This window comes from Aptenodytes forsteri, unplaced genomic scaffold, assembly GCF_000699145.1.
Source record: "Aptenodytes forsteri isolate BGI_AS27 unplaced genomic scaffold, ASM69914v1 Scaffold9, whole genome shotgun sequence".
In the NCBI taxonomy this organism is placed as follows: Eukaryota; Metazoa; Chordata; class Aves; order Sphenisciformes; family Spheniscidae; genus Aptenodytes; species Aptenodytes forsteri.
Window position 1 is genome coordinate 666,273 of NW_008796217.1, and position 11,537 is coordinate 677,809.

Consider the following 11,537-nt stretch of genomic DNA (forward strand, 5'->3'; position numbering starts at 1 on the left):
GTTGCAAATAGTGCGTAGAGCTCATGGAAGCAAAAAAGTGGTTTAAACTAAGGTATTACTTACTAAATGCTTTTTGAATAGCTTTCACTCATGCTTCAATTTGTTCATTGTTAGATACTAAACCAGTTGGTGATTAGACAAAAAAAAACCCTCAAAACAACAGTATTGAGGATTGCTTATTAGCTGCTTTTCATTCTGGAATTTAAGAAAAGAGGTATTTTAAGTTAACTTGCCATAGACTTTCTTTTGTAGGTAGAGAACTACATTTAATACGACATGAATAAAAAATAAAAATGGGATTAGTTTAAAATTGAGTTCTTTTTCGTGCTGAACTCCTAATGGGAACTAGAGAAGGCTCTTCATGCATGTGTCTTTCAGAGTCTGTATTTGCTTTGGAAAAATTCAGGGAGTTGTGGATCACAAAGATTGAAAAGCATTAAGAGTGTTTTGGAACATTTTTTTTCTTGGATAAGAATTACCAAAGAGCAACCTGAGCAACCCTAGGGCTCTGAGCAACCTGATCTAGTTGAAGATGTGCCTGCTCATTGCAGGGGGGTTGGACTAGATGACCTTTAAAGGTCGCTTCCAACCCAAAACAAAGCATTAAGAGTGTTTTGGAACATTTTTTTTCTTGGATAAGAATTACCAAAGAGCAACCTGAGCAACCCTAGGGCTCTGAGCAACCTGATCTAGTTGAAGATGTGCCTGCTCATTGCAGGGGGGTTGGACTAGATGACCTTTAAAGGTCGCTTCCAACCCAAACTATTCTATGATTCTATGATTCTATGAAACACAATTAAAAAGTCAGTAACTGAACTTGAAGACTGGGCCATCAATATATAGCATCAGTGCATCTCTCCTGCATGCTCTTTCAATTTCACTGATATTCAAGATTTAATTCCTTAATGATACTAGTAACACTGGGGTGACAAATACAGAAGTCTCATATTGTGAGAATAACATGGTATTTCCATAGTATTTCTTAACCATTGCACAGCCATTGATGGTGTCAGTCAGTTCTTGTTCTGTATAAGTATTTTCCCAACTTGGGATGTCAGAAAGGCTACATGGGGAGCCCATATTGGAGAGAGTGCCCCAGCCTTCCAGACTCACTAATTCTTCATTTCTTTCTAAGAAAAGCTCAGTAATGCAAATTTTCGGCATTTTGTATGGATTTTTGCTTTATTGTTATTACTATGAAAGCATTTTAGAGGAGGAATGCAGACTTGAATTGCACTCAACATTTTTATAAATGTTGAAAAAAGCTGCAGTTTATGAAACAAATTAGTGTATTGCATATGTGGAGTTGGAATAGAGTGAATCCATAATCCATCAGGAGAGGCATTTTCATGATAGACAGATAAATGTAGATGATTTTAGGAAATGCTACTTTTAAATACATCCCCCATCACCAAATGGGGGAGAAACTGCAAATTTGCGAGCGTCTTTTCCCAAAGACGTTTTGATACATGGTGCGAAAGGTCTATAAATTAATGATAAAGTTAATTGGAAAGGGAGACAAAGCAAGGAGATCAGTAGAACTATATATGAAGCTAAAATGCTTTTAAACAGAACACAGTTATTTAAAGCACCAACATAGATAGATTTGTTTAGAAACAATATGAATGTGGTTGTTCAGAAATTTAAAACCAACACACTCAGTTCAAACACTGTTAATGTCAGTTACAGTCCATATGTAATCGTAAATTTAAATTCCTGGCACTATGTGTTGCTCAAGGTCCACCAACCCCACCTGTTTTTTTCGCTCTAGATTTATGGCATACACCATGGTGGATCTGTGCTGGAAGCTGTCTGTCTGCTTTTTTTGCTGTCATGTTGTCTCGGGAAGAGTTAAGCGGGAAGGGCATTATGTTGCTGCCGTGTATGAACACGAGTCCATACTGAGTCCTAACCCAACAGCCCTGGTTGATCGACAGTCTGCGCTGGAACTCATGGGCAGAAACCTAGACATCTATGAACAGCAAGTAGTGGCTGCTGCAAGACAGGTATGCCGCAGCTTAGTAGCAGTTGCGTGTGTCCTATGTATATATAGAGTAAGTGCTATTGGAGGATAATCTTTCACGTTTGTGTTCCCAGGCAACTAAAGCCATATTTATATACATAAGTATGGTCTGGTTTTTCAGACATTCTGACCTGCCAGCAGCTCTGAAAAAAATCAGGCCAATTAGCAGCTCACCGAACTTGAGTTATTCCCAGCTTGGAAAAACACGCCTATAGTTATTTAGTATAGAGAAATTAATTTTCTATTTTGGTCTGACTACCTAGCTCCTTTCTGTTTTCTTAAATGGAATGTTTTTATTGAAAGATTGTCTTACAGGCAGCTGTCTTTGGGTTTGATTTTATTCCAGTGCTCTCAATGGAAATTCCTGAATGTTTCTAAAATCTAAGGAAGTTAAATGCTTTGGAAATGAATGTTCCACCATTAACAACTTTGTGGAAGTAAAGTTTTCCATTCCTTTCTCCTACGGTCCATGGAATGGTTCTCAGTCTAAATATAATTAGAGGAGAGAGACTAGTATTTCTGGCTGTTCTTATGCACAGCCTTCTTTCCTTCCCTCCCCAAGAAAACCCAAAGCTGGTTCTAGTCAGAGGAAGCAGGCATTACTGTTCCTGCGCAGAGAAGAATTGACTTGCAAGTTTCAGAAATCTGTTGTTTTGGAACAGAAGAATTACAATTTTTATATAATTTCAAAAAGTGGTGGTTTGGTTTTGGTTTTTTTGTTTTTTGTTTTTTTTGAGAATGATGACTGGGCATCGCAGTCCAGAAGCATAATAGCTATTTTTATGCAGTACTGCATCCAAGACACATAAGTTATCCCAAAGCCATAGCACAGATAACACATTTGAACTGGCTTTTGAACAGTCACAGGAATTTGAGTGACTGATGCTGTGTCTGATTTAAGAGGAGCCCACCACATTTTTGGGAACAGATCTTCCCGAACTTCAGGTAGAGCCAGTCTAGCTCTGGCATGGCTACATTTCTACCAGAATCTGCATTGCTTCCACAGTCAAGCTGTTCCCAGTACCCTATACAACCCTATATACCTAATCAAGGTATATAGCCCAGACTAAGTGATGCTGCACCTTTGACACAGTTACTGTACCTTTGACACAGATACAGGACCTTTGACAGAGTTCATCTGCAAATGGCATAATTCTGGAAAAAAGTTAAGACAAACTTTAACATCAGTCTTTAACCTGAAGTCAAAGAAAAGATATTTTCAAACTACAGTCGTGTCAAAACCTATTTGGGTTATCCTTAACTTTCTTTAGCTCTTTCTACCCATGAGATTCCCTTCCCCCCGCCTTCGTATTTACGTTGGGTTTGCTTTGCCTACAAAACATGCCTTTGTTTTACATACAGGGAGCACAGATCATTGTTTTTCCTGAAGATGGAATCCATGGCTTCAACTTCACCAGAAGCTCCATTTATCCTTACTTAGATTTCGTTCTGTATTCACAGTCTGTGAAGTGGAATCCATGCAGAGAACCGTATTTGTTCAATGACACAGAGGTAAATGTAGGAGTGATTTCTGCAGAGAGGTGGAATAACTGAATGCTGGATTTGTGCGCCAAGTGGGAAACTAGCTCTAGCTTGGGGAAGTAAGCAAGAAGTTTAACAGCTCGTAGTACCAGACTGTTTTCATGAACTCTCAGTTTATGCTGGTTTCATTCTGAGCAGAGGAGGGTTTTAGATATATACATGCAAGAAGATTAGCTTGTTTATGAGCCATCTGGATTTCTCATCTCCCCCTCCCCAACCTATGAAATGGTAACTACTCTCTAATAAGATATATTGTTAGTAGTGTGGGATTTTATTTTGAACAACACTGTGTTATATAAAACAACATAGCAGTATCTTCACTTTTGATGCATTCTTGTTACTCAGTTTTAATGACAATTACATCAGAACATTCTGACTCAGTGATTGTGTGTAAAATGATGAGCACAAGTAACAGGACTTGACCCGCTGTAATGTAATAGAAGTCACAGCTCAGCACAGAGCAAGTGTGATTACTGAAGATGTGACCTGCAAGTTACAAAAATAATATTTTCATCGACTGTTCTGAACCCAAAATGAAAATAACATGCTTAGTAATACAAACTATTGATTCCTATTAAGGTTACAGTAGTCAGTATGAGGAAAGTTAAGTAATCATGCATGTGCCTACTAAGCAGAGTCTGTGTGCAAACCTTAATCGCAGTTGTAAATGGTGACGTACTTTGGCCTATGAAGCTTTACTACCAATGATCATGCACAAGCAAGCAAGAACTTAGTTTGCCATTCAGATCCTATTTGGAGATTGCAGTACTGGCAGTCTTTGGTACAGCCCTCTATGGCGTGGAAGAAACATCCCGGTAATACTGTAGTCTGTAACTTTTTGTATTTCTTTTCCATAGCTAAGCAAAATCTATCCATTTACACCTCTGCTTCTCTAAGCTAGTAATCACTTTTTTTTAAAATTTAGAGTAAAAACATCTAGTTGCAGGAACAAGCCATTATGGGTGCTAATGATCATTATTAGATGTTTGCTGTTCTAAAGGCACACAGAGATCAGTTATGCTGCCTTGTCAAAGCTTTCAGTTCACCTATGGTGTTTTAAAGCCATTGGTGCTCCTGCAACAGTCAGAAGGTTCTGAAAAATTAACGCCCTTGAAATAGAGAGATTATTTATTTACTTACTTCTCAGGAAATAAAACCCAGATAATTTTTTCAAAGCTATTTTGAAATTAGTATCCAAAATACTTTTCAGTCTAGAAAACCACTGGTTCCAATAGCTTACATCACAAAATCATCAGTACATTTAAATTTTACAGATAAGGTCAAACGCGTTCGATTTCCAGTTGAAAATAATAATTTGAAAAGTATTAAATTTGTCATAGCTGCTTAAGTAAAACTTATCCTTCCATATCCTGAAGTGCTTACATTTCCCCATACTGTTTTTCAGGTTCTTCAGCGTCTGAGCTGCATGGCGCTGAAGAACAAAATATTCCTTGTGGCAAACTTAGGAACTAAGCAACCCTGTGAGCACACTGATCCTCACTGTCCATCGGATGGAAGATACCAGTTCAATACCAATGTGGCATTCAATGATGACGGTGCGCTAGTAGCCACGTATCGCAAACACAATCTGTATTTTGAATACGCTTTTGATACCCCTCCAGAGCCTGACTATAAACTCTTTGATACCCCTTTTGCTGGCAAGTTTGGTATGTTCACTTGCTTTGATATACTCTTTTTTGAGCCTGCAGTGAACCTCATCAGACAATACAATTTGAAACAAGTTGTATATCCGACTGCCTGGATGAACCAGCTCCCGCTCCTGTCTGCTGTAGAATTTCAACAAGCTTTTGCAACAGCTTTCAACATCAATATTTTAGCAGCTAATATCCACCACCCTACCTTAGGCATGACTGGGAGTGGCATATACACTCCTGTCAAGTCATTCATCTACCACAACATGGAAGGTTACGGTGGCAAGCTCATAGTAGCAGAAATTCCTGTGATTACCACGGATTACAAAACCAATTTGGAGAGTAATGAGAGATTCAGAGAGAACTTACATCACTCATGCAAGACTTCTACAAGCGCCCCAATGGATGATCAAGTTTGCTTTAAGGAGGAACAAGAGACGCCCGGCAGAGTATCAGAAAAAGGAAATGAACAGTTACCTCCCCTATTTTATGCAGAAATGATGTATGACAACTTTACTTTCGTTCCTGTATGGGGGGAAAAAGGAGAGCTCCAGGTTTGTGCCAATACCCTTTGTTGTTACTTAAATTATCGGAGAGCCGTTTTAACCGATGAATTATATGCTTTGGGAGTTTTTGATGGGCTCCACACAGTGCATGGCACATACTATGTCCAGGCCTGTGCATTAGTAAAGTGTGGTGGTCTCAGCTTTAGCACTTGTGGACAGGAGGTTACAGATGCCACTGCTCTGATAGATTTCCAGCTATGGGGAAATATGAGTACCCCTTATATCTTTCCTTTACTGCTGACATCTGGTGTTACCTTGGACTTTGCTGATCACATGGGCTGGAAAAACAACCACTATTTCATAAGCAAAAATAGAACATCTTCTGGCCTACTAACAGCTGCTCTATATGGACGATGGTACGAAAAGGACTAGCACAGATACTTGACTGAATCAGAAAACAACTGCCCATATTTTCAGAATATGTATCTTAACAGAAGTTGTTGAACATCTGTACTGCCTGGAGCTTCAGGTATGTTTGTTACACGACTGACTGATTAGATTCCACATTTGAAATGATAAGCAAAGCACTTAACCTAAGAGGCTTTAAGTACAGTCTGTATCTTGGTAGCTTATGTCCTACCAGAAGTAAAAGAAGCTGCCTTGCAAAGATAAAGGCTTGTGTTGAGATGTTTTATATTGGGAAAATAATATTTCTCATTTCAACTGAATTTGTTCCTTTTAATTTAATCCTTTGGTTTTCTGGGATCCTGGCTAGGAGTATGGAAATGAATGCAATGAAAAACCATTGCAAAAGGAGGAAAAATAGGGAAGGGAACGAAGACACAAATACTATGCATGATATGCATGAAAATATATCTTTATACATACATAAAGCTTGTATATGGTGGTGTTCTGGTTTTTGGTTAGGGTGCCGTGATCTGTTTTTTTTCTTAAGAGTCAAAAACTCCCAGCTGAAATCATTACCGTTTACTGGCCACTCAGTTGTCTGTAATCCCGTTAGAAAACTCAGTGAGTTTTCTTGTATACTTTCCTCATACTCATATACAGTAACTGAATGTTACAGCTGTGAACATCTACGAAACAGCTAGTCTGGGGAAGAGGATATCAAATGATTGTGAAAAACTAGACTGCATTAAGACATAATTTCCAGCCTACTGTGCAAGGAATTGTGTTTAAACAAAACGTCGGCAATGAATATCAATGACTATGTTATGTACTGTTTAAGTACTTTAACCTTCCATGTTTAAAAGAGAGGTCATTTCAAGACTCTTGACTTTAAGACACCTTACACATTGTTCATAAATTTATTCAACAAGAGCTATGAAAAGCACATCATGAATTGTGGGACAGCAAGGTTTTTACATAAATACTTTGTGTGCCAGATGGCAGGTTCCTGCTGCTAAATGAGTAAAACACACCATTGTTTCTAGAGCAATAACTAGAGTAAGTGCTATAAATACTGTACTGCAGTGACAAACTGTTCTACTGCAGTGAAGAGGTTGGGAAGAGAATATTCAAAGGATATTAATTTGGGGTTAAATTCAGAGAAGATAATTTATTCTCAAGCGTTATAATTTTGTGTGGTCTTACTGGCTGTTATGACTTCACCTGCAAAATAGCTGTTAAGTAACAGAATAAACACAACCGTTCCTTTGGTGAGTCCTCGTGTTCCACTTGCTCAGTTTGTTAGTTGCATTCCAGTGGCCGGGAGGAGCAGCGAGGAGCAGAGCGCTAATGGGAGAGCTGTGAGTCTCCATTTCGGTGGTCTGAGTCAGTTCCGAGATGTGTTCAAACTCAAACCACTATGGCAGCTACAAGTACGCGTACTGAAAGGTGCTCAATAAGCTCCTGCTTTGAATGAACTCACTTTCTGGTTTCAGAAAGCAAAACAACCAAGAAGTTGCTGAATTTCTACCTCAAGGTTTGTTAAATATTTACACAAAATAAGTATATAAATATTTATGATCTTGGGCTCTATCAAACCTTCCTTCTCCAAGCTGTATTACTGTGAGCCAGGACCTAGTCACACTCAGTTTTGATACAGCAGCACAACAGGTTTGTTTATCCTGCAGCATATACTGGACAGAAATACAGAGAGGGGAATGTCTATATCTTGTTAGACATAAACTTGATGATGCAAAAGTAGGCCATCCCACCGCAGGATTATTAAAAAGCATTCATTCTTTGGCACCCATAGTGGTGTTCTTGCTGAATGCTGCACAAATTCCAGAACGTACAGGGTAAAACAGAAAAGCATTTGTGGTGCTTATTGTGCTTCTGGTTCTAGTACCATAATGACCAAGCCTAAAAGAAAGAAACAATGAACGGCTAGAGAATTTCAGCTCTCAGGACAAGCCTCCCCACCTCACTTTGTAGGCTGAAAAACATGTGTCCTCTTGCACTAAATACTGTTTTGGATTTAGTTCCAAAGCAGACTGTTATTATCACAATAAATTAGGCTAAACAAGTAAATAGCATTACGCGTATTTGCTATGCTTAAGAAAAAAAAGATGCATTTATTTGTGAAATACTTGCAAAGTGTGTTCCACAAAGCTATTCTAGCTTTGGGTATGTCAAAACTATTAGAAAACAAGCCATTCTGGCCCTACTGTTTGCATGGTTTTGCTCTGTCTCTTCCCTGAGGAGAGCAGGCGTAAGTATTAGCGTGTGTTTTCATACCTTGTTCCCTTCACCCAAAAAAGCAGCCTTTAGGAGAGACACTGGAAGAAGCGGAACAGACAGTACTAGACACGATGGAGAATTACCATTAAGTAACTTCCCCCCCCACCATCCCGATCTTTGAGTGACAACAGACGTATCCGTTCTGAAACGGGGTGACCAGGCAGTAACCTACGACACTCACCACCACCAATCGGCGGGTTTTAGAAGTCTGCGCTGGAACAGCGATCCCAGCGTTGCCCTGCTGAATGCAGCACCGCTCCCAAACAACCCAGTGTTCCGTGTGAGTGAAGCTACATACGATTTATTGAGGAGGTGTGAGAAGCCTTCAGCAAGGCTGATGTTCACACAGGCAGACTCGTAACATACTGTAATGCAGCCCGTCATCTAATGTCTCTTCAATGGATACAAACAGTTTCATTAAAGCTTCCTGAATGGTTTCCGTCTGTGAGCGCAACCAGAAACAAACCAGAACACAAGGATCTTCTGACATACGGGAAGTACAGCTGAAGTCTAGAACAGCTTTAAATCACTAGGTCTGTTGACTTAAATTGAATCAGGATTTGGAAATTTGTACCGAGACCAAAGGAACATCCTGTCTGAGACAGACAGCAGGGGATGATGTCTTTAAAAGGCCTTGACACTGCCCCTGGGAAGGGAAAGACAACCAGAGAAACTGTCCGGGCAGGGGTAACAGCACACAAGTCAGAGGTGTTGGGGCTTTCTTCGTAAGGGATCTGCTGCTTTGGGGTTCACGTGACCAGTGAGTTTTCCAGGTGGATGTGGGGATACTCAGATTACAGTGAGGGAAACCACCAGAAAACGCACCAGAGGAACATTTGGCAAACAGGACGTTGGAGTTAAGTTACTGAGAGGCATGTGAACAGGCTGAGGAACTGGAAACGGACTGGGACAATCTCTTCAGATTGGAGATCTTCACAATGCACAAGTGGGCATAAGCTTGTTTAGGCAGATCTCTACAGGTGATATGAACTGGGCTGAAGTTACTGAGCTTCAAGAGCCTCCTGCAATCAACACGGAAGTAAGGAAGCCATCGTCATGAGGCACAGCACGGTCTTGCCCAGGCTGTGACCTGTTTTGCAGCATCAGGTATTTGACAAACACCCCAGCGTCACAGAAAACCCAAGAGGACCAACACAAAAACTGCCCTCTTTGGCTGCTTCAGACATACCATCTAAAGTGAATAAAAGTGCCAACTGAAGAAAATTACATTTTTAGAGCTGTTACAGAAAGAGGACCTGAACAATGCCTAAACACCACTACTGACACACACGCAGGTTCAGTGGCTAGAAAGAACTACCCCCTCCTCCTCCATTTATGTAGGTTAAAAAAACAAAAACAAAAGTGGTGACAAATGCCATTCCTGAAACCCCAAATATCCACAGGTTGAAGTGAGAATTATCACTCAATCAAGTTTTTAACGGTCAACAGCAGTGGAAGTACTTCAGAGATTAACTGTGCTCTCCTTCCTCCCTCCACTGGGAGAGCAGGCGTAGGCAACGCAGGTCAGAAGTCAGAGACAATAGTTAGTGGTACCCACAGCAGATCAAACAAACGCTTGGTAGAAGAGATTAGAAAGGTTGAATTCAGTAAGATGTTAGTAGATTCTAAGAAAGATTTTTAAGATTTTAAGAAAACTATGCAGACAGCTTGAATAATGAAGTTTGGCAAGGCATAGGAAATAAATGACAGAATAGGATGTGAATCCTTAGATTTTGCTTTAAAACTATTTAAGGTATCTAATATAGTCTTTTAACATAAAAGAACATCTGAGACCTCAGTATTTTAAGCTTTGTGAACTAAGTCAACTCCCAGGTACAATGAGAAGAAAACCTGCACGTCTGTCATCTGACAAGGCTTGGAAGCGGGGGTTTTTGTTCTGATGTGAATCTGAATAGCAAAATTTCTGGTTGCTTCTGTTGCAATTTTAATGAAAAAAGATGTAAGGTGTTTTTCTCCTCTTTAAATATTTAGTGACGCTAACAATATTAAGACAGCTTGAAAGGCTCTTCAGGTTCCATGTTATTCAACTATGTTTACAGTTACATGGTGAAACACTGCAAGATCCCTTTTCCAACCTCGGAAAATTGCTGAAACATAGCATAGAATGGAGGGAGCTCATTTTATCCGAATGTAAAAATAACACCCACCACCAGGGAAGCATGGATAATTTAGATGCTGCTTTATTTGAAGACAAATAACAGTGCTAAAGAGACTGGGATACTGGGTTGGAAAGAGGAGCAAGAAATCTTCAAGTCCCACAAGTAGGGACATTCATCGTCTTCTCCTGTCAGGAACGTTCAATTGCGAGATGAGTTGTAGAGACAGGAAAAAAGCCCCCAGCTGGAAAATTTTAGTCACATCCGTACCTGTTTTTCCCCCAGGGAAAGGAAACCAAAACAATCTTGTGATTTTCCTGGGCTCTAGATGACTGAACAACTGAAAGAAACGCTCTTTCCGAGGCTGCCATTTCAGACAGTTTTTCTCTCGGTAGGTATGTGACGATACATGGATCAGACTAGAGGCCTGGGTAATATTTACAACGTCCAGCCAGGCATTTGCTTCTCCTGTTAAGCAATAAAATGAAGGGATTTTTGTGATAAGGCTTATAGATCATTATAAATACAATAATAGGATATTTTCTTAAGAATGACCACTTGTTTTGCCATTTCAAATTAATGCATGGTGGTTCCTTTGCACTTAACATTCTCCAAAACATACGGATATTAAAGTGAGAAAAGGACTCCAGAAAAATAAAAAAGCCAATGCCATCAGGTTAACAAAGAGGCCTATGTTGTGTTTCTTCACATTTAATATCTCAGGTTTCAGCCTGTAAAGGAGACCCATGTTTTATAAATTACTATTTTGTCCAATTTGGAGTCACAGCTACAGATTTATAAAAAAGGGTTTTAATCCTAATCTGAAAGAATTCTTCTCCAACTGTCCCATCAGCTTCTGCAGCATATAGAAGGATTATAAGGAAGTCAAAGTCATCACAAATCATCGAGAGATTACTACAAGAGGCAATAATTACCAGTCAGTCTTGGATTGAAGGATTTATATGAATTTGCTGGACCAACTTCAAGAATTTAA

The 11,537-nt window shown here is 39.6% G+C and overlaps 1 protein-coding gene across 1 annotated transcript; it reads left to right on the forward strand.

Annotated features, from left to right (window-relative positions):
• The first annotated feature begins 1,775 nt into the window (after nucleotides 1–1,775).
• On the forward strand, nucleotides 1,776–7,401 carry BTD (biotinidase). Its single transcript, XM_009288584.1, has 3 exons — nucleotides 1,776–2,006; nucleotides 3,386–3,535; nucleotides 4,971–7,401. Exons 1-3 carry the CDS (start codon nucleotides 1,776–1,778, stop codon nucleotides 6,153–6,155), a joined length of 1,566 nt encoding a protein of 521 aa, XP_009286859.1. The 3' UTR covers nucleotides 6,156–7,401.
• The last annotated feature ends 4,136 nt before the right edge of the window (nucleotides 7,402–11,537 follow it).